Source organism: Pagrus pagrus (genome assembly GCF_965226575.1).
Source record: "Pagrus pagrus genome assembly, chromosome: 22".
Taxonomy (NCBI): domain Eukaryota; kingdom Metazoa; phylum Chordata; class Actinopteri; order Spariformes; family Sparidae; genus Pagrus; species Pagrus pagrus.
This window is the reverse complement of record NC_140204.1, coordinates 5,161,660-5,183,485: the sequence shown is the minus strand read 5'-3', so window position 1 is coordinate 5,183,485 and position 21,826 is coordinate 5,161,660. Positions and strand designations below refer to the sequence as shown.

Sequence of the window (21,826 nt, the reverse complement as noted above, 5' to 3'; positions counted from 1 at the left end):
AATGTCTTCCTACTCGCCTTTAATGTCAATTGTAAAGCGCTTTGAGTTGCCTTGTGTCTGAATTGTGTCTTTAAAGGGGCACTCTGTAGTTTTGGAGGGAAAATCCAAACTCAGAGTTTTAATATTTACAATATTATTAAGGTAATAATACAAACTCAGAGGTATTTATTTAGTGAAGTGAATAAACAAGCTGTTCTCAGAGGAAAATAAGGTTTGAAGCTAGAAAGGTGGCAGGGTCCGCCACATATAAACAAAGTAAAACAGTATGAAATTGTGTTGTCCTTTAAGGTCAGTTAATTTAGTTTGTTTAGGCAGAAAAATGATCAGTCAATAAAGATATTTCTCTTCTGATCAACATTTCCTCCCCAAAACTACGTAATGCACCTTTAATATAATGGAACTAGAGGTCACTCAGCTTGTGGTGATCCGGTTACTCTTGATAAACTATTTTCTATTTTCTTTCTACTGAACTACACCCACCAACCGTATCACTGCACTGACGGAAGTGCAGTGATACGGTTGGTTTCATCAATTAAGTTTAATAATGGAGCATCTAAGACGTTAAAAAAGATCAATTCAATATGTGAAATTATTAAGTTTTGTGAGGAGTTTGTTATAACTATGATTTCAATGACTCTATGTGTCATTTGTGTCACTTTTGGCTGCACTGACTCTAAATATCCACTTGGGGGCTCCAGAGTGCAAAAAGAGGGTGGAACACTGTGTTCATGTGTGAGTCTGCTGCAAGTAGGAAGGAAGCAATTAACTGAGAGGATGTCATTATGGAGCTGGAACATGAAACACTTTGCAGAAGCAGACGTGATAGAGCCCACCTGAATCCACACACACACACACACACACACACACACACACACACACACACACACACAGGTAATTAGGTGAGTTTGTTTCTGCAGTGAACACTGAAGTGTGTGTAGCTGATTATGAAAACAAGCATCCTCCCCGCAGCTGCGACAGTATGTGAACACAGATACAACTTAAAGGAACAGTTCGGCCTCACGCTGATGGAAAGTCAGGTGAAACATTTCTGGAGCTTCACGTCAAAAGAGCTTTGCAACTTTCTCCTAAACAACTGAAGTAGATGTTTTAAAACTAAGTTATATGGCTCCGTACAGCTCGTCCAAGTTTCCGTAGCAGTTTTCCAAGCCCAGAGATCCCAAATTAACGATGGATGAGTCATTTATAGATGTCAGAATGATTCGTACCACCTAAGAAAATATTAGGTTCTTCAAGTTCCACCATTACGACTGATGTTGAGTCGTACCTCCTCGCCGTTTTGCGGCATTTGCTCATGTTGTGAACAGTCCAGTGGCGCTGCTTAAACGTACAATACGTAACTTTTGCCACTAGGGGGCTCTCTATCAAAACAAAACAGAAGATGTTTGCGGAGTGTGGAGGGCTCTGCTGCTTGACAGCGGCTAGAGTTTCTGGACTACCAACGAGAGGAGAGCTCAGAGATTAGTTTTTAAACTTTTAGGATTAAAAAGTGGATTTATCTTCACTCCTGTTTATCAACCTGACTGCAGCAGTGATCCACGTATGTGACCTCCATGTTCAGGTGTATTTTTAAAGGTTTATTCAGACTCTCTCTCCAGCTTTTATATCCTGGAAGAGGCAAACGTAATGAAACGCACCATTACCTGAAGTAAATTTGTGGATTTCGGGGTTTTGAACATTGTTGGAAACATTTGGGATAATATAAGTACACACCTCAAAAAAATATATAACAAAGGTCTAGTTGTTTTTAGACATTTTAATGCAGATTAAGCAGCCAGTACTTCACTGTTGATAACTTGACTGATACATTTTCTCCTCTCGCAGCTCACTTCTCTTTACGGTATTTAACCAAAAAGCATTTTCCCTTGGATGAACTGTTACCAGGACTGTGAACAAGGTCGCTCTTTTTATTGAGAATTTATGATCTATCATTGAATATTTGCAAAACTTTCCTCAGGTCTAGAAAAATAATTTAAAAACCTACTTATGTAGAAGTTATCCAAGACAGGTCAGCTTAGGAGAAATTTGTCCAAAAGGATGTTCAAGGTTTTTAATTTAATAATAAGAAAGCTTGAAGGCTGGTCTGTTGCTCTGGAATCAGAGACGAAACAGCCTTAATAAGTACACATTGATTAAACTTTGGATCAAGAGTGTTTTAGTCGGCGTCTCCTGCTCCACCGTGTCGACAGAGACACCCAATTAACAGAAGAGTTGTTGCCTCTCCGGGGAAAAAAACCCCATTAATATGGATTCAGACGGTGACCTCGCTGACAAGTGGGGCACGAAGCACAAACAACAGAGAGAACACACACAAACATTTTTTTTTTTTTAAGCAAGAAAAATAATTTATTTATAATGATATAATAATTTCATCACATTGGCATCGCAGAGCTGCGGAGGGAAGCGTTTGTGTGTGACGCCACCTCGCAGCTACAGATCACACCACTGGATGGGGAACAGAGGTTATTCATTACATACACGGAATATTCCTTTAAATATGTCTTCTTCAATCGGGGGCATAACAAAAATAGAATAATTCCAAATAACTCTGTCTGTCTCTCTCTCTATGTCTCTCTAATGATCATCTCTGTGTCTTTATAAGCTGCCTGTACAGCCCCTGAACCGGGGTTACAATTGAGTTTGGGGGATGTTTGTTTTACGTTGCTTGAAGTGACAAAAGGGTGGAGTTTACAGAGATGGACATCAGTGTTTTTTGTTGGTGTGCCCCTGAAATGTCCAAACACTGTAAACACCGCCCCCTCTCTGGCACTCCTGACACAAATATACTCTTCGGCCCAAATCTGCAACCATCACCCCTCTTTTCTGCTCATCTTTTCACCCTCTTTCACTCTCTCGAAGAAGCAGAATTAGAACTTTGTTGATTAAAAGAGCCCAAACTTGTGATCACAGACCACACGCTGACCGAAAAAGGGGCAGTTTACCCAAAGGTGTTTGAGTTTAGGTGTGATTAGTGATCGTCGCAAGTCAGTGACACTCGTCCACTACCTAAAAACAAGAACAGGTCATTAGCCAACGACTGCCAAAACTACAAATATGACCACAGGAGAGTATCAGTGACAGGCGCTGTGCAATGGTTGCAATTTAGTTAGGTTTAGGCACGAAATTGTTAGGAAATTGTTACGAAACATGTTTCTGCGTCCATGTCAATCAAGTGTTGATTTGTAAAGATCGACAGATTATTGGTTTTATGTCCTAACAAGTCATTTACATTTGTCGCACCGCACACTCACTGCGAGTGCTGTTTTTGTTTCTCTTCGAAGAATCACCAATCCTACTTTTGGTTTCTATAATTGAAACTGAACGTCATTACGATTCATTTTCGCTTTAGAATTTAAATCGTGAAACGTTACTTGCGTAAGATAAGTACGCTACGTACGTTTTCTCCTGTGTGAAAGTCTCGTGTTCGACTCGTCTATCAACCCTTCAGTTCTGCAGATGTGTCACTCTTTATACTCGGTCACCTGGCAAACTGATTCACAACTCATGCAGGTAATTGTCCCACTGTGTTTAGAAGCTTGTGCTGTACTCCAGTCAGACATCTGCTCCGATGGTTTTGCTACTTTTATTTCAATTTCTTGCGCAATTCGTGGTAGATTGCTTCACAAACTGGTGAAGTAACAGTCTAGACTTATGTAGTAGCTCAGTGTACCGAGACAACTTGTGTTCGATTATATCTAACAGTCTAAAGTCTGAAGGGATGTTTGATTTGTTCATGCTGGTCTGGCCTCCAACAGCTCTATTCCTTATACTTAAAAAATCCCTGAACAGGTTATACAACCCCCTCTTGTTTAGCTTTCGCAGATGAACGACCTGTTAGAGAAAATGATCCTCGTCTGAACTCCAACGTAACTTTTTTCACACAGCTTTTATTTACTGTCCGTCTCTTAGCAGCAGGCTGCTGTTCTTCTGCATCTGCAGAGACCGACTGTCAAAAACCCCCAAATTAATTAACAGAGCTCTGTACCTTCTTCTGTTCTTTCCCCGTACCTTTTATCACGTTGCAGGCAAGAAAACGAGAGAGTGAGAGAGAGGGAAAAGCTTTTAACGTGATTACTCCTCTGAGTCACACGACGACTGAGGAGGGAGGAGGTGAAGGAAAAGATGATGGAGTATGTGGTGGTAATCCCCACATTCAGCACAATCAAACCTTTGCTCCACGCCATCATTTTCCCCTCCTTCCTCTCTCCCCGATTTGTCCTCAGAAAGAAGGGATAATGGATTAAATATTCAATATATTTCTGAGTGTCAGCTCTCTTTTCACACTTTATAGAAATGTCATTTTCAATATAATATGTTGTCAACATTATTCTAGAGATTGGTAATTTAGCTTTACAGACGTTTCCTGGAGGCAGAGCTGCTTTTCAGGCTGTTATATTCTCAGCTAGCTTCTCACGCTGGGAGAAGGATCATCCGAATACACCAAGGGCCACAAAGATTGTTGTTAGTCGAAGTAAAAAGTAGCAAAAATATGGCACCAAGTTGGCAGTAATGTCCCAACAGGTTCTCTAGCGCCGCCCATTGATGATTAACCCAACCAATGAGATTATTCCTGCCTCGGGTGCAGCTCTGCCTCGGAGAAATATGTGTAAAAGCTGCAAAATATTAAATGATCTTCTCTTTATTAAATGGTTATATCCCCCAAAAAAGGGATAGCACCCTCTTTACCAGTATACCCATATGTTTCTTTGTACCTCTACCTCTACCCATCGCAGACTGCCGAAGCAAATGTGCCATCTGTTTACTCAAGGAACAAGTCAAACAACAATGTGGTTTGTTGATCCCCGAACACATGCTGGAAGTGACACATTCTTCCTGACAGCCTCGCCTTTTATACACCAGTTTTTAGACAACACTAGCGCCAGAATAAATATCGGCAATGTACATTTCTGCAAAGCACTGATATGTTTCTTTGGATTCAATTTTCAATTCTGTGCTGTGAAGTGTTCCTCCTCAATCGAGGGTCTAAGGACAGAGGATGTTGTTCACTGTACAGATTGTAAAGCCCACTGAGCAATGTGATTGTGGTTTGGGGCTACATAAATAAAAAACACCTGGTCAGTGTTCGGGAAAGATCATGTTTTAGCTTAAAATACTTGTTTTGTAGCCACAAAGATGGCTGGAACACGCTTTGACGTCTCATTAGAAATACGTAGTGGTTTCACACTAACAAATGTTGGAACACAGTGTTGAACAGTTTAATTCAGGAGACCGCTGTTCGTGTTCAGTGTGTAAATAAAAGTCCAGAGTGAGTTATTTTCAATAACTAACACAGTAACGTGACATTACTGTAATTATAACTGAAGCAACGCACTTATTTTAATCAAAACAACAATGTTTTCTGGCCCTAACCAAGTAGTTATCTGGCCTAAACCTAACCACACATTTGAACTTATCAGTGATTTGCAGAAATGCAAAATGCCAACATTTTATTCTTGCATCTGGTCTCTTAGATGCACTTGTCTACACACCACATATTACTTTTTAATAAGAAACTATTCCTGCAATTATTGTGCTGAAACAACACACGCTCCCTCTCCTAACACTGTACCCTTATCTCTTCTCTGTTCCCATACTTTGAGTAAAATCTGTGAGTTTAGTTCATACAATTTTTTTGTAGTTTTTTGATCTTAGGCGTCCCTTCCACTGTCACTTATCTGATCTCAGATAATTTGAGGGATATTGCTCTACAAGGGAAAAGTATCACTGACTGCTATACTCTGCATACGTGTATACAGTATGAATGCAGATTTGGGCAAATATTTAAACACTGGATATATCTGAGTCACTTGAGGCACGCATCATCGGTAACACCAGATTTCCCAACTTTTATCAATGAATGCTCCCTTTAACACCTGTACTCTTGTTTTGGTCAGATTTTGCAAAGGTTGTGTTTGCGTGTGTACCACCAAGGCAGCTGAAATAAAAAAAATATATAAAATGAAATAAAATAAAAACACAGTGGGCGCTGCAGCAACACACCCATAATTCAGTATACAAGGCAAACAAACACAGAGTTTTATAGGTTTATCTTTTTTCATTCACTAAATATTTAAAACAAGCGTCACTTGACTAGTCATCATAAATGGTGATAATTTATGCATTTTTAAAATCTTTTCTTTTTCAGGATGATGGAATACCTGAAGGACTGTAGGGAAGAGAGATGTGTGTGGAGGAGTTTTTTTTTATTTTTTACTCTCCTCGTTGTTATGTGTGGTTCCTCCTTTTCCGTCCACCAGGGGGAGCTCTGACTCAATAGCACCGAGGGATAGTTTGCCGACTGGGAGTCAAGAGATGAAAGGTTCCCTCCTCCCGCCACAAGGTCTGTCCATGCAGGGGGAAAAGTCAGGTGTTAGAGCTGAACCACTGCTAATCCAGCATTCTCAGACCATCCACGCAGTGATCAAGAACTGAGGGTCGGTCAGAGGGGTCAAAGACCACCGGGGTGTTTCGTTCACAGTCCAAAAGGCTAGGTCCTTTAATGCCAAAACACAATCAAACCCTGCCTGTTTCTGTGTTTGTGCACAGATCCGTTCCTTCATTCCTCCATGTTAATTCCATGTCACATGGATCCTCGAAAGGAAGATAAAGAAAAAAGTATAAAAACTCAGAGAACGAGAACTAGAGAAGGCAGAAGATAAGCGCTGATAGAAAGATGTTTTGTTGCACTCTCAAACTAAGCACAGCATCTATTTTCTTAACAGTCGTTCATTGACATTCATCCGGTGTCGTGTCGTCTGCCAAGCTCAGATGCATAGACTGAATGCAGAGGGGTGGAGAGGAGGAAGAGAGAGAGAGAGAGAGAAAAGAGATGGGAAGGTTAACGTACAATGGGGGAGGGTCTGAGAGTAAGAAACGAGGGAAAGGGATAGAGATGCTACAGTATGTGTGAAAGCCGAGAGAGGTTGTAGTGTTGCGGGAAGAAAGAGGGGAGGGAGGGAGTGTGCTACTGTATGTGCCAGAAGAGAGAAGATGCTATATGCAGAGAGACAGATGGAGTGTGCGCTCCAGCAGGGATGAGAGGAGGAGGAGAGGAACGAGCGGAAAGGAGGAGGCGCAAACCCTCTGAGACGAAGAGCGGGAGTGTGAAAACGTGCACGGAGGAGGTCAGAACAAACCGCTCGGCTCCGCAACGCCACGGCGACACCGCGGTCCCCGACTCTCCGGCCGGAGCTGCGGCGCTGTCGCGAGGTTCTGGAAGTCCAAACTGTGCCTCTGGGTTCCGGAATCCTTTTTCGCCCTTTGTAATCCACTAGTTCCTGATTCCGGAATCCCGTTGGTTCCGGATTCCCTTTGGGTTCCCGTGTGGGCTGGGAGCCGCTTCACGACTAACCCTTACCCGTCTGCCCCTGTCCCAAGAAATGCAGGTGGTGGGAGTGCAGGGTGACGATGCACACACACGCAAACATATTCACACACACATTCACACACACACACACACACAACACACATGTAGGGAGGACGTGCACAAAAACACAAACTTCTTTCCTCTCACGCTGTCTCCAACTTGGCACTTCCCTCTATACACACATATGAACACACACACACACACACAAGCGCAGGCACACACGCATGCACACCGTTAGGTCCCCTCTGGTCTGTTTGTAGTCTTTAACAGTCCTTTGGTCCCATCACCAGAGACCGCAATGAATAAAAACCCTGTTTAATAACCAGGCCTGCTTCATACTCTCCGTACAGAAAACTCCACAGGCGAGATTTCATCATCTACACTCGTATGAACACGCACACACACACTTCTGTAGATAGGTCTGTTCTGTTTGTTTTCCATGGCATTACTCCGTAGTCTCTTTGTGTGTGTGTGTGTGTGTGTGTGTGTTTGAGTGTGTGTTTTCCCTCCATCGTGTGGGCAGTTTGTAGTCCAAGCTGCTTGCTGCTCTGTACACTATTTTTAGTCTCCGTGTCCACAAATGATATTGATAGATGCGTAACATTTATCTTTGTACACGATTCGTATAGTACAATCCAGTTAGACATGTACAGTATATGGCCATCTAGCATGTGTAGGAAAAATAAATGGAAAAAAAAAAATCTAAATAAAGGCTGTAGAAATATGATTAATGAGAAAAAGAAAGAGCAACTCAAAATTCGCGCCATGTAAACGACCACCAAGGAAAAAGAAAAGTGCTTGCGTTCCAAAATGTCGTCCGTTCGCTGGGTGCTTCTGTGGAATGTTTTGTGAAGGTTCGCGTTCGTAGCATGAGCGGCAACGTCCGTGACGCGCTCATGCCTCATCTTTGGTGGCACAAAGCCCCCATGTGGTTTCTCTCTTTGTAAATCCTGCGCTTCATCCTCTCGAATCGGGATGTTCTGTACGTGCTGATGGCTGCTATGGTATTGCGTTCACCATAGAGAGAAGACACAGTCCGAGATCTTGGACACATTTGCCTTCTCAGGTGTCTCATCACACTCATCGGTGATTTACCTCTCAATCCATGTAGGTCTACAGGTGTCGGTGCTGTAGCGCTACTGATTGGAGGGTTTTGGTTGAATCAGTTGAAAGTTATTCCATTTTTTCAGGGATTCATTTCATGGATTGATTACTGATCCTCTGTGGTACCCTAGTGGATCAGTATTGGTTACAGATTCATATAAATGACCATTGTCGTCATTAGGGACTTTTGTTGTCTTCATCCAGAAGGTGCCAGGAGCGAAGATATCCACTGTATATCCTTATATTCCCAGTTTCTACACCACCATCCATGATTCCATCCAGTCTCCACACACGTTTTCCTTGTTTTCCCCAACAAGGAAAACACAATTCAGCGTCGAAACCTTAAACCTCCATCTTTGAATGACAATTAAACAAACTTTGCTCCGCAGATTTCTCGCTTTCCTACAGGGACCGGTATGACTGGGAACAATGGCGCTTCAACCATGGGAGGGACCATTCTGTCCAAAAGTGTGCTCCAATTCGATTGGACAGTGCAAATGGTCAATCAGTAGTTGGAGCGATCCGGTTGGACATGTTAGTCATTGGGCCCCATCTGCAGTGGATGGCACATTGTAGAATTGGTTGGTAGCTTTGTCAACAGCAAACGGACTTGGTAAACATCCGTTAACGGTACTTCCACTCATTGATCGTTTGGTTTTTCGTTCCCGGATGCCGCGTCTCCTCCCTCGCCGGCTGCCGACGAGGTCGACGAAAACTCTGTGACCCGCCGTGCCAGAGGGTTTGTGCTTTTGAGAAGCTCCATAGCAGAGACTCTGGCTCCTCCGCTGGAAGACTTGCTGCCTTTCTTCTGAAGCAGGGCCATGAAGTTCTCGTTGCGGGAGCTCGACCTCTGACTGCTGCCCAAGGTCAGATTTCGGAGGTCGCTCCCGCTGGTGCTGTGCTTCACCGGGGACACCAGGCTCTGACGGCTGCCGAAGGAGTCCGACGGCTCCTTGCGACCTAGAACCTTTCGCTTGGACCTGGGCGATGAGAAGAGAAAAGATAATAAGCAAAGGAAGAGAACTGACACATAAAGAAGCAACATTTAAATTCCACAACCTTTGCTGCTTTTTCGATTCATAAATTTTCTCTTCAAGCCACACAAGTCAAACTTACATTGACATGTCTCCTTTCAGAGAATAAAAAAATCTATGTAAGTACATGAGGGACTCCATCCTTTCTTGTAAGAGATGAAAACATTAACTCCTGCCCTTCCCTTTCCCCTGCTCACCTTTTCTTCTCTGTCTTTCAAGCTATTTTGAGCATCATGCAAGGTAGAATCATGAACACTTGTTGCTTGGAGACTAGCTTTCTCATGGTTTTGCATGTGTGTGTGTGAGAGAGAGAGAGATTCAGAGAAAAAAGGATAAAATAAGAGTCGCTGGTCGTGCAGTAACCCACTATACATGTAGCCGTTGCTAGGGAACCTTATGCTACGACCGCCTAACACCTTTTCAACAAGACAATGCGTCTTTCGTTACATGTTCTGGGTTATAATAAGCAGGCAGACGAGCTTGGTGTTGGCTGAGACCATTTGTGGTGCGAGAATAAGTGTGTACTGTCAAAACAGAAAAGACTGTGATGTACTGCTTAACCTTCCCAGCATTGTTTGTAAATACAATAGTACGGTACAATATGTATGAATTGTGGATTGAATGCATGTGTGTGTGTGTACATGTGGGCAAACCTGTGAATAATAGTGAACAGGTCTTCCGTGGTGTGTGTTGCAGGCGTGCTGGCCAACAAGACGTCATCTGTTTCCTCGGCGATGTGGAGTACCATCTTCTCATTGGCTGCCGAGTCATCTGAGCAAGACAGAGAAATCAGGCAAATATTTTTTTATATTACACATTTTTAGTTCAACTGTTGTTTTGTAAAAGCCAATATTGATAATACATATGCATGTCCCTCGCAATTAAAGTAAATCTGAGTCAGTTATGCACATAATCAGGTAATAATTGGATAATAATGATAAATGTCACCGTCACTGTTAAAAACAGTGGGCACAACTGTGTTTTGCTTTGGTCCAATTTTAGAGCAATTTGGCTTCAAACTCTGCAAAATCTCCTCTGGCAGGATCAGGAGATTATGCGTCAATCACAGCAGGGAAACATCTTAATCAAATGTAGCAGCTCTGGCAGGCTGCCATTAAGATCATGCATATAAAATGATAAGAGTACGGTTAGGAGTTTGAAATCAAGACTTAGATCAAACAGTATTTATCAGCTATTGCAATGTGTTTTGCAAATACTGCATGTATGGTCGGGTTTATTGCATTAAGAGTACTCCGTAGGGGCTCGAGTGGTCAAAAAGCTTAACACTCAAAGAAGCGGTTTCTTTTTTGAAATAGTTTTATTTTTAGATTAACGTGTAAGCACACAAAAACTAGTTTTTAAAGTTTATAAACAGGGTATAGGATAAGAATTTTTCTTTTCAAAACATAGATGTTCAGTGTGGTTCTTCTTGTTTGATAAGCTTTGTAAGAGTCTTAAAAGTTTAAAATAAAGTTTCAGTGCAACGGATGCCAGAGCATGAGCCTATATAGTACAGCAGACCAAAAGTTATACTTATTTCTAATGACAAATTTCTAAACCCTCTCCTTAAACATACCTGCCCCAATCCCAGTGCTGGCCATCTTCCCTTCCAGTTCTGTGAGGGAAGAATCCTGCAGAGATGACTGAAGTGACGACTCTTTTGAGCTGTCCTCGTCTGTTCCCAAGTGGTTCTCATCATGCTCGGCCATATCGGGAACATTAGGAGTACTGGGAAACTCCTCCGGTGAGAAAGCTCCTACAGGAGACCGAAGACCCACAGGACTGTCGGCCTGTGGCGTCTGGCGTTCTGTGCTGCCATTGGTGGAGGAGTGGACCGAAGAGGGAAGAAGCAGGACGTTCGGCTTCTTGGGGACTGGAGGTGGAACCTGGAAAGAAGCATCAAATCAGCACAATTCGATACACAAGTACAGTCAGCATACCCCTAAAATCAAGCATTTTCTGAGAGGTGCCTTCCTCACCTTGGGTTTCTTTTTGTCCGACAGCTCTGCCAGGCAGGAGATTGTCATCCTCGAGGGGAGTGTCTTGCTCTTGTCCTGGAGCTCCGGGGCCTCCTGGTTGCTGTAGGGAGAGGGGAGTGAGCCTCCATCCTCAGGACCTAGACGGATCTCTGGGTCTGCATCAAACTCAGGCTCCATCACAGGGTCTTCCAGGAGAGGCTGGGGGTCTGGAAGCGGAGGGAGATCAAAGAGGGACTGGGGATGGGGGAGGAATGGATGATCATTGGCAGTTTGTGGAACCATGGTATAATCTGGGAGAACACCAGGACTTGTTGGGGTTTGTGGCGGAGGTTTTTTGGGTTTGGGTTTTTTCATGACTTTGTAGATGTTGCCTAGGGGCACGGGTCGATCCACAGGTGAGCCAGGAGGTGAGTCAAGGGCTAGGGGGGAAGTGGAGGATGGGGAAGGAGACTTGAGGAGGAGGTTAAGGGGCCGCTTGGGCAACGGAGGCTTGACAGCAACAGGTGGTTTGGGTTTTGGCAGGGTGGGTGGCGGGCTGGGGTCCTCTCCTAGGTCACGGCCATGCTGCTCTTCCTCGATGGTGTCAGACGCCCCATCAGGGCAATCCTCCAAGTCGCCTCGAGAGACAGAGCGAAGCCGAATCGTCTTCAGCTCATTCTGGGTAACCACAGGCAATGCCTGCGAAGAGCTTGGGCTGATTTTTCCTGGTTTTGATGCTGTCGAGGTGTCAGAATGCCGTCTGCTGGCCTTTTGCTTTGGCTTGATTGATGACAGCTCCAGATGTGCATTCCCAGGCATCTCAAAGGACAATCTAGACCTCGCAGTCGGGTCCTTGGGTGATGGCAGTGATGATTTCCTTTCTGGGATCTTTGGGCGCAACTTGCACCCTAATGTCCCCATTGTCCCCATTGTCCCTACTGTTCCTTGACCTGCCATATGACTTAGTGGAACCGTTGGAGTGGGAGTCTCTGACTGGCTGGAATAGCCACTTGATGGGGACATAAGTCCTGGGGGTTTGAAAGGGGAGGATGCTTTGATGTCGGTTTCCATGGAGAGCTGTGAGGGTGAGGTGGCTCTGGAGGTGGAGGGAGAATCAAGCAGGGACTCCGAGCTGCCTCTGACTTTCATACATTCAATTACTGTGGTACCTGTTGCTGTGCTGGAGCCTGAGAGGGACCTGGAGAGGAAAAGAGAAAAGAAGAGATCAGAAGTCAGGTTATTTGTAATCTTTACCTATCAAACTTCAAGAATACTTAAAGATAAGTCACAAAGTGTAGTTTTTGGGTTGTTTTTTTTTTACCTGTAAGGATCGTTCTTCCACTCCCCCAGCTGCCAGTGAGTAGGGAAGGTCAGCTCTGTCTCTCCCTCCCTGTCTGGTGCCTGGACCTCCAGACTGGGGGGTCCATCATGGGCTCCATGGCCCTGCTCCCGCTCACAAACACTGGCTTTAGAGGAGCACGACGAGCTGGGCAGCAGAAAATCGGGCTGGAAGTCTGGGAAGTGGTCCCTGGGGATGTGCAGGCTCTTTGGCCGGCCATCCCGGTAAAGTCCACCATGGTGGATTCTCCCCTCGGCTTCTCCAAGGTTCTTCATGAGAGAGACGCTCCTCACAGGAGGCGGCGGCTTGCGCTTTGATTTCTTGAGTGAGATGGAGCGCGAGCGTAGGCGCAGGCGGCCATCTCCGCTGTAGTCTGAAGCTGTGACGGAGATCGTGTCTGTGGTACTGGCACTGTCCTCGGAGCTTCCTCTAGGGTAGAGAAGGGCATAGTTCTCAGCCAATCCCAGGAAGTTATTATGCTGTTGTTGGTGGTTTGCTGTCGCCATGGCATTCCCGTTCCCTGTGGTCAAGATATTCCCGTCTTGCTGGTCTAAACCTCCCTCTGTAAAGCAGAAGGAACCGGCATCAGTGGGCGTGGAAAGGGAACGCTCCCGGAACTTGAAGGCGTTCGCCGCTGCTATCGAACGTGCCGACCTCTCCCGCCCTCTTGGTGCCTCCCCTCCTCCTCCTCCTCTGCCTCCATCCGCTGCAGCTCCTTCCGTCTCACTCCGCTTCCCCATCATGGCCGCTGCCAGTGAAATCCCCGGCATGTTATTCCCTCCTCTCCCAGAAGAGTTTGTCACCGATGTGAATGAACTGGAATGCGAGCTCGCCGACTGTCCTGAGCCCACCAGCATCACCCCGTCCTGCTTCCCTCCTGCATTACCGATGATGCTGTGCTGTTTGGGGGGAACTGCCGGGCCTTTGTTCATGCTGTAATTGTAAGGCTCGTTCCACGCTCCGGGAGAAAAGGTGGAGCCCTTAGGTCCGTTCCAGGAAGTGTTTGAGCACAGCAGCCCAGAGTGGTCCATAGTTCCTGGGTGAAGTCGGTCCAGGGCACGCTGCTCCAAAGTGTTATCTGTGGAAGAGAAGGGGGAATTAATACAACTAAACTCTTCAGAAAAAACTATCCTGACCATAAACTTACCACAGCTCCTGTCAATCTACAACTAATCAAAAAGGATTAGTAAGTTATCGCATTCTGTTTTTTATTTGTTCTACACAGAGTCTCTTCTTGGAATCAGGATTTTATGGCTGCCCTTTTAGAAAGGCTACTTGACTTTACAGCAACCAACCTCCTGAAAAGTTTAAAATATAAAGATAAGAAGAAAGTTCACCACCTTTGACAGCATGAAGCTCTCTGCTTGTTTACAATAACAGCAGTATGTCTTTCAGATGAGGTCAGAATAAAGCCACTAATGCACACAAATGTTTCTCAAATGCACAGAAATGTCTAAAGGCCTCCTGTAGAGAACAGAATAAACTCAGTCTTCTGATCTTCTTCAGGAATATCTTTAATAATAAGAAACCGCAGTATTTCTCTGGACAAGTATACATCAGAAATGAATATTACTATCAGACCAGACAGGCCAGTTTGGGATATCCCTTACCACGCAGACCTGGGCCAAATTTCCCCCAATCTACTGTAATTTACAGAGCCATTATAGAATTGAACTCCAATCACTAAATCATGTTAGTATAGCAAACACCAGAGTTAATGAACGACCATTAGATTACTCAACTTGCTTGCTTTTAAAATCATTTGACGATGGATCTTTGTAAGTAATGTGTTGCTCAAATGTATATTATGTACAGTATATAACTGTATGTCAAAAGGTTTGATTTATGTCTCAGGCCCCAGGAAGACTAGCAAACATTATAGTGTAAGCTAATGGGGATCCCAATAAACTAATAAACTGCTTGCTCTTGGGTTGCCAGCCAACTTATAGCTGTTCTCTGGAAGTAACTTGTAAAAACATATACATATATAATGACTTCATTGTGAATAGTGCGAAACATTCATGTTTTTGTATTAATTTGAATGGCCAGGATAGCTTATATGTAATCCTTATTAACAACAATTTACAACAGCGGACGGCAAACTTGAACACCGTCATACTACAGGTCAAAGCAGCCACAGCAACTGCAATCGACAACAGCCAGGAGATGAAGAGGGAGAGAAATTCACCAGACTCCCTTATTAAATTGCTCACTTTTGTGAGTTGTTGAGTTAGGAGAAACTTTATAAACTTTCTATAACTCTCTTTATGAGAAATTCTTAATAATTTGGGCCTTCTTGTAAATTCGGCATATATTATACATTAAGTTCTTTCTTTCTTGGTGCAAAAAGCATCAGGATTCATTGCATTCGTTTTACTACAAGATGTGAATGTAGGCTCTTCTATGTCTGCATCTGGATCATTATTGAATTATTCGTCTCAGGATGTTCCTGTGATTTCACCCCTTTTACGACTAGTTGTTGCAGGCTGTGAATATACTATAAAAATGCATTTTATTGTCAGATACACCTACCTCCTTCTACTTCTTGACCTAGTAACACTTAGTTGTTCACTACATTCTGCAGTCAAAGTTGTTTGTTAAGCTTCGTTCTTAACACAAAATCATTTGAAATCCGATTTTGAAAATGTCAGATACATGCTAACTTTAGATGTTCTGCTTTTTCTCGCCTGTCCACAATTAAGACCTTACTCGGGTTCCCTGTTGCACTAAATAAACCAATTAGGCATGAAAAGATCCTGGCCGCCGGCAACGCCATCCTTAACTGAGCAGAACAGATTACTGCAAATATAGGGGGAAGAAATGATTAACCCAGCATTAATCTCTGTGGTGTTCTTTGTTAAATTCAGAATTTGGAAGGAGAAAAGAAGGAGAATGATTAAGATGTTTTCCTGCCACAGTGACCCCTTTTAATATGGGAGTGAGCCAAGGAGGAGTTTGAACAAACCCAGAATAATACAACCAAGCTACTTTTATGGGAGCCGACACAAAAACACACAAATAAACGTAGATAAAATGAATAATTAATCCTAAAATAAAATTAAATCTTCAATCGTTTTCACCTGAGTCACTCAAACACACAGGAAGAGATTATTTTGCAGCTTCAAAAATGTCATCAAGTGTGTTTTAGCCAAGAGCCGTTCAAGGTTTCTTACAACGCCAGCAGAGTTTCAGCTTACTGGAGTAAATACATCTAACTTTGTGCCTTTTCTGCCTTTGACTGCAGTTTATGTGCGCAGTAACGAGATCTGCACCACGGGACCTCAAGAAAGACGAAGCTGAGAAGGAAAACATTGGATTAGAGCCACACACACACACACACCTGCAGGTGAGGTTGTGTCGAGGTCAGAGTGAGTCTTCCTCAGGGGGAGGTTCTGGTGGAAGGTGTCCGTGACCGGTTCCAGGGAGCGGGGCTGGTGGGGGAAGGGGTCCCCTGGAGAGGGGGATGGGGACGGGGAGTGCTGGAGGAGGTCGACGCCGTGGAATTTCCCTCCTCCTCCCCCACCTTCTCCTTCACCTGGAGGGGAAAGAGAGGCACACGGGGGTCAGCGAGAGGAAGGGGAGAGTAATTTCACTCGACACACAGTAAATCTAATAAAACACTAAATCCAATCACGTTGTTGACTTATGACTTTGAATAAACCCTGCGTGTCTCGCTCAGGTTAAAATGTGTTTCTGTGAGGAACAACTCGTAGTAAATGCATTTGAGTAACAGCGGGAATGTACCTTAAATAGATTGAGATAGAAGTTTAATGTCAAAATGTGCTACTTGCAAGTTAAAATACAGGAGTACTGACAGCAACAGCAGCCCCGAAAGATTAAAAAGGCTGCAGTTGGATGAGCTACAACTGTAGTTTCGGCATGGAGTCAATGTGATTGATGATTACAAGGAATTTGTTCACAGGGAGCTTTGGCCAAAGTTCAGTTCGACAGATGTTTTTCGCTCACATTTAATATTAAATTCAGCAAATGTACATTTCCACCAAATCCAGTTCCCGTCTTTTCTTTCACCAACCTGCTGCTTTTTCTTTTCAACGATGTTTCACAATGAAACACCACGAACAAAAGGAGGAATGAGTGAAACCACTGACTGTATACAATATGGAAAGACGCTTCCGGGTCCGGAAACTTTCTCGAACTTGCATTCTTTCTAATGGCCAGCAGGTGGCGACTCCACTGGTTGCAAAAAGAACTCTGATTGTATGTAAGCTTATGAGAAAACCGCCCGACTTCTCACTTGATTTATTACCTCAACTATTAAAAAACGCCTCCACAGCTTTGGTTGCAACGGGAGAGCTGATGTGGAAATATGTTTAGCAGTGCCTGCTCAGGCCTGGGAGAGCTGACCAATCAGAGCAGACTGGGCTTTTCAGTAAGGGGGAGGGTTTTAAAGAGACAGGAGCTAAAACTGAGACAGGGTCAGACAGGGTGAACAGAGAATCTGCACTGGACAGCTTGCAGGAAATAATGTGTTTTTTGGACAGTAAAGCATGTTAAGTATGAAGTATGAACCGGAAAGTGTGCAAAAAACAGGATGTTTTAGTCAAGTACATGTTATTGAAGATGACAGAGTACATTAGAGCGGTGTAACTACACGCTCAGATTCTTCTTCCTGTCACCATAAACCCACATATTTATATTCTAAATGTTCTGCAGTCATGTTTTAATCCACAGAGACGTGCAGCAGATGCTGCTGAGAAACCTGCTGCTCTGTTGTACTTCCTGTCCTTCTGATGTCCCGTCTGGACAGACGGTAATCCAATGAATCATCGGAGGCAGCGGGGGAACTACTTGATTACCTCAATGACATGCAGCGCCTTCCCTCACCCGGCTGCATAATTCAGTCGGGCTTCAGCTGAGCCTTCAGACATGTTGTATTGTGACAGTCATATCAGAGGCAGTCTACCGCTTCAATTGATCCCCTACAACAATAGTGACACCGCCGAGTTAACTTTTGTTCTCCTCGGTGAGCGAAGACCGGGATGTTCGCTCAGACGGACACAAACACAATCAATGAGTCAGATGAAGTTGGATCGACGGAAAAGCGTTACGCCACCAGAACCAAAACAAACCCGAGTTATAAGAACAATACAGAAGCTATTACACAACCGCTGACGTTAATGTTCTCGGAGCAGAATAAAGATCTGCTGCTTTTGTTTCTTCATCATTGTGTTAGAAAATCCAATAACCATAAACCAACGTGGTGATAAAAGTAAAGAACACAAAGCATAAAAAACAGGCGGTGACTCGACCTTTCTGCTTCACATCCAGTCAATACACCTTTATCTGCTTCTCCACCTGTCTGTCTGTCTGCGTCTCTGTCGTCTCGCTGCCTCTCATGGGGTCTGCACTCACACCCGCCCTCCATTTTGTCTCTAGCTGTGTCCCCGTTGCGGCGTCGCGTATGAATTATACATCCGAGCATCGAACAACACAGACATACAAATGTTTGAGCAGAGAGCAGCTAATAGACTCAACATCATCACATTCCCTGCACATAAGATTTGCAGAAGAAAACAACTTATTAAGCTCGGCGACGCAGTTTTTTATCCAATTTTACAGAACAAAGCTCAGAGAGAAACAAAATGTGGAGTTTTATTCATCACATCTTGCTGTTCTGTTGCTCGTCGAGCTGAAAGGCCAAATCCAGCCTCTGACGACACCCCAACACCCGGAGGACAAGGCACCCTGATAGACGATGAAGCAGGGTGTGCTTTAGGTCGGTGTGATCGACGAGTTGCAACCACGGCGTGACTTCAGGTTCTCTTCGTTTGCTGCAGTTGATACTCGTTCCAGACATCTAAAAAGACCATTTTAACCTGCAAGTCATGAAAATAACGATTACATTTTGGACGTCCGGGCTCTGACAGGTGACGAGCTGAAGTTTTTGGAAGAAAGAAATGTAATTTCCTGTCTTGATTATCATTAAATCACTGATTTAATTCAATGTCATCGACCCCAGCTGCTGAATCACGGTCATTTAAAAAATTCGGGGGATCTTTTCAGCTTCATTGACGACCTGTCTCCTCCTCCACCTATCTGCTTTTAATCTCTTTATCTCTCTAGTCTATTCGCCGCAGTCGTTCATCTTGTGTCTATTGTCTGAGCAATCTGTCAGTTTATCACTAAGAGCCATTCAAGGACCATTCCCCCTCCGTGTATGAATAAATAAGGGTGTTTGGGCTCAAACGTCTACAGCCATCCAGCAGAGACTAAAACTATGACTCAGCCGGCGAGTGGAGCTAAATACGATTTCCTGTCTGGCTGTCACGCCTTCACTCACTTCCTGCTGCTGGACCTCTTTAATCTCGAATTCATCCAGGCAAAAACATTCATACGTGCACACGGTCACGTTCTCGCCCGTCTTTCTTTCTTTCTTTCTGTCTTCCTCCGTCGGCCTCGTTACCGATCGCGCCGCAGCTCAAAGGGTTTGGGAGTCTTTGTGTTGCTCCTGCAGCCATAAATAATAGACACTATTTCAAATATCAGCAGCCTTCAACGGAGAGACGAGATGATGATTCATTCATCATAATGTCTCCTCAGTGTGGCCTCGGCTTTCACTGCTCTCCTGCCTGCTGCGAGCGTTCAGGCGTGCTGTGGTTGTTGTAGGTTCAATCCCGCATGTTAAAAAAACACGTCGTTACTCATTCTGACGAGCTGAGGTCGGTTTTAATGGCAGACACCAAAACTTTATTGCTTTCTGAACTACAGCGAGTCTCCTGTGGATTAATCAGGAGTGGGCGACGCAAAATATGAATTCATGAACATCCTTTCCTCTTTAATCACAATAAGTCAAAATAAAAATCTTTGTCTGAGCTGCGACGTGCAGCCAATGGGATTAGGCGCAGTCCGGAAAGGTCCCTCCCCCTGTCGGATTCCTGGTATGGAGGCGTTTTCAGGTAAACCGAGAGGATTAAGACCGTCTGCGGCTCAACAGCATGAATGCCCGTCTGTGTTTCGGCTAAACTCCACATTCACGAGCCGTCTGATTCCCTCACTGACTCACTGCACGCTCCATTCAGAACTGCATCTGCAAAATGCCTCTTTTATTGTCAAGCACTTTGTTTTTGGCGGTGAATGATGACATCTGCAAGCTGTTGACCTGCGCCTACAAAACTCTTTGTTTAGGGTTTTTTTGTGTGGAATTAAAGCAACACTAAGCTGCTTTTTTTATTTTATAAAACTGTGTTTACTTCAAGATACAAGTTTTCAACACATAACACTGTTATAACGTACTGATTTTTGTTTGTAGTTAGCACCTACATCACGTCTGACGCCTGGACTTTGTGTTTACGACAGAGGAGTTGTGCTCAGAAACCTTGTGGGGCGCCAAATCACATAAAATGACAATTTCTACATAATGTTGCTTTAAATAGACGACTTTGAATCATATTTGAATCTCAGATAAATGTCTAGATTTGCACCTCATGATGTTTTGATAGATTCAGAGGCTTTTTTTTCTTATCTTTTATCTTCTCTTTTCTATCTTTTAGACCTTTTCTATCTAGAAAACAAAAACATACACTGGTGAATGTCTCACCCTGTCTGTCTGACTGTCTGTCCTGTCTGTCTGTGTCTCACCCTGTCTGTCTGTCTGTCTGTCTGTCTGTGTCTCAGCCTGCTCTGCATTCACACCCTCGCTGCCTACAGTACCTCGGTCATTCATGAAAACTGCCGGAGCGAGAGGCGCGAACAGAGAGAGAAAGAGTGCAGGAGGAAGACGAGGGAGGAGGAGGAAGACGAGGGAGGAGGAGGAGGAGGAGGAGGAGGAGCGGTGACAAAATGTTCTCTCATTATCCTTCATTCATTATTCCTCCATCCTCCATCCGCTCATTCTGTCGTTTAATCAAACTACATCTTCTTCTTCTTCTTCTTCTTCTCTGTGTGCCTCCTCTCTTCTTCTGGCTTCAGTTTCACTCGTACACTCTCTTCTTCTTTTCTGCCGTTGTTTCTTTTTTTTCCTTCTTTTTTTTTGGGGGGGGGGGAGGAGGAGAGAGGAAGAGTGGCGAGTTGCCATGGCAACAGCTAGCTGGCTGCAAGCTACCTGTTCGCTGCATCGCAGAGAAAGAAAGAGGGAGAGAGATGAGGGTTTGTCTCCTCGTCACTCTCTCAACCGTGTTTTTTGTTTTCTGTCAACAAATCCCGACGAAAAGACGGAAACCAACAGCGAGCGAGTCCGACTAACAAGTACAGTCTCTGTTTGTTCTTCCTCTGTTTGCGCCTTCATTGTTGTCCAAACTCTATGAAGACCACATTAATGAGCCACAGTGTAGTACAGTGTGATCCCACACACGTCGTCCTGCTGCTGGAAACACACACCAGAGAACCAAATGTGTATTAATGCACGGCTGAAAATGCCAGAAAGAAATGCTCTGTTTACTCCTGTTTGAGGAACGTTTTCTAAAGACTCCAGTGCCGAGCAGATGTAGGAAATAACATTTGAAGAAACAACATTATTGTGACACATTTTTAAAGATTTACGTCTTCACAAGGAGCCAGTGGGTTTGAGGTTGAGGGACACAGACAGGATGGCAACCCCTGAGGCTCAGTTCTCATTTTTATGCTCTGGTAACATTTAGGCACAAACAAACACTCGGTTCGGGTTCAAAAAAGATCATTTCTTGGCTTAAATTTCCTGTTTTGTTGTGACACACACACAGCTGAAGATTGTCCTGAGGTCTATCCAGTAGTGTCACCCTTACAAATGCTGAAACACCACCATCCCCTACATGTCCCGAGATGAAAGTCAGGTCGTAAAAACGTAATGTGCACGAGATCTGACAAGTATTGTACAAATGTCAGTATGGTGCACCTTAAAATATGTATATATCCGTTCAAATCACGCTTTATTTTGAAGATTTTTGGCGCTTTCCATTGCCTCAGACAGCCATTTCCTGAATCACACTGTATTACGCTGCAGATCAGCTGTTTCAGCGTCTGTCTGACGGCAATGTAAAGTACAAAAATCTTCAAAATATAGCTTAAACTT

At 44.1% G+C, this 21,826-nt stretch overlaps 1 protein-coding gene across 3 annotated transcripts in view; it reads right to left on the bottom strand.

The window, feature by feature from the left end:
- Nucleotides 1-1,835: 1,835 nt before the first annotated feature.
- nhsl2 (NHS-like 2) overlaps nucleotides 1,836-21,826 on the bottom strand; it is a 149,517-nt gene continuing 129,526 nt past the window's right edge. For all 3 annotated transcript variants that reach the window (XM_084344653.1, XM_084344654.1, XM_084344655.1), the window contains exons 5-10: nucleotides 16,160-16,354; nucleotides 12,802-13,897; nucleotides 11,502-12,678; nucleotides 11,099-11,408; nucleotides 10,176-10,293; nucleotides 1,836-9,468 (exon numbers count right to left, since the gene is read on the bottom strand). In XM_084344653.1, the coding sequence (XP_084200779.1) occupies nucleotides 9,129-9,468; nucleotides 10,176-10,293; nucleotides 11,099-11,408; nucleotides 11,502-12,678; nucleotides 12,802-13,897; nucleotides 16,160-16,354 (3,236 nt within the window). In that variant the 3' untranslated portion in view covers nucleotides 1,836-9,128. The remainder of the gene's footprint in view (nucleotides 9,469-10,175; nucleotides 10,294-11,098; nucleotides 11,409-11,501; nucleotides 12,679-12,801; nucleotides 13,898-16,159; nucleotides 16,355-21,826) is intronic.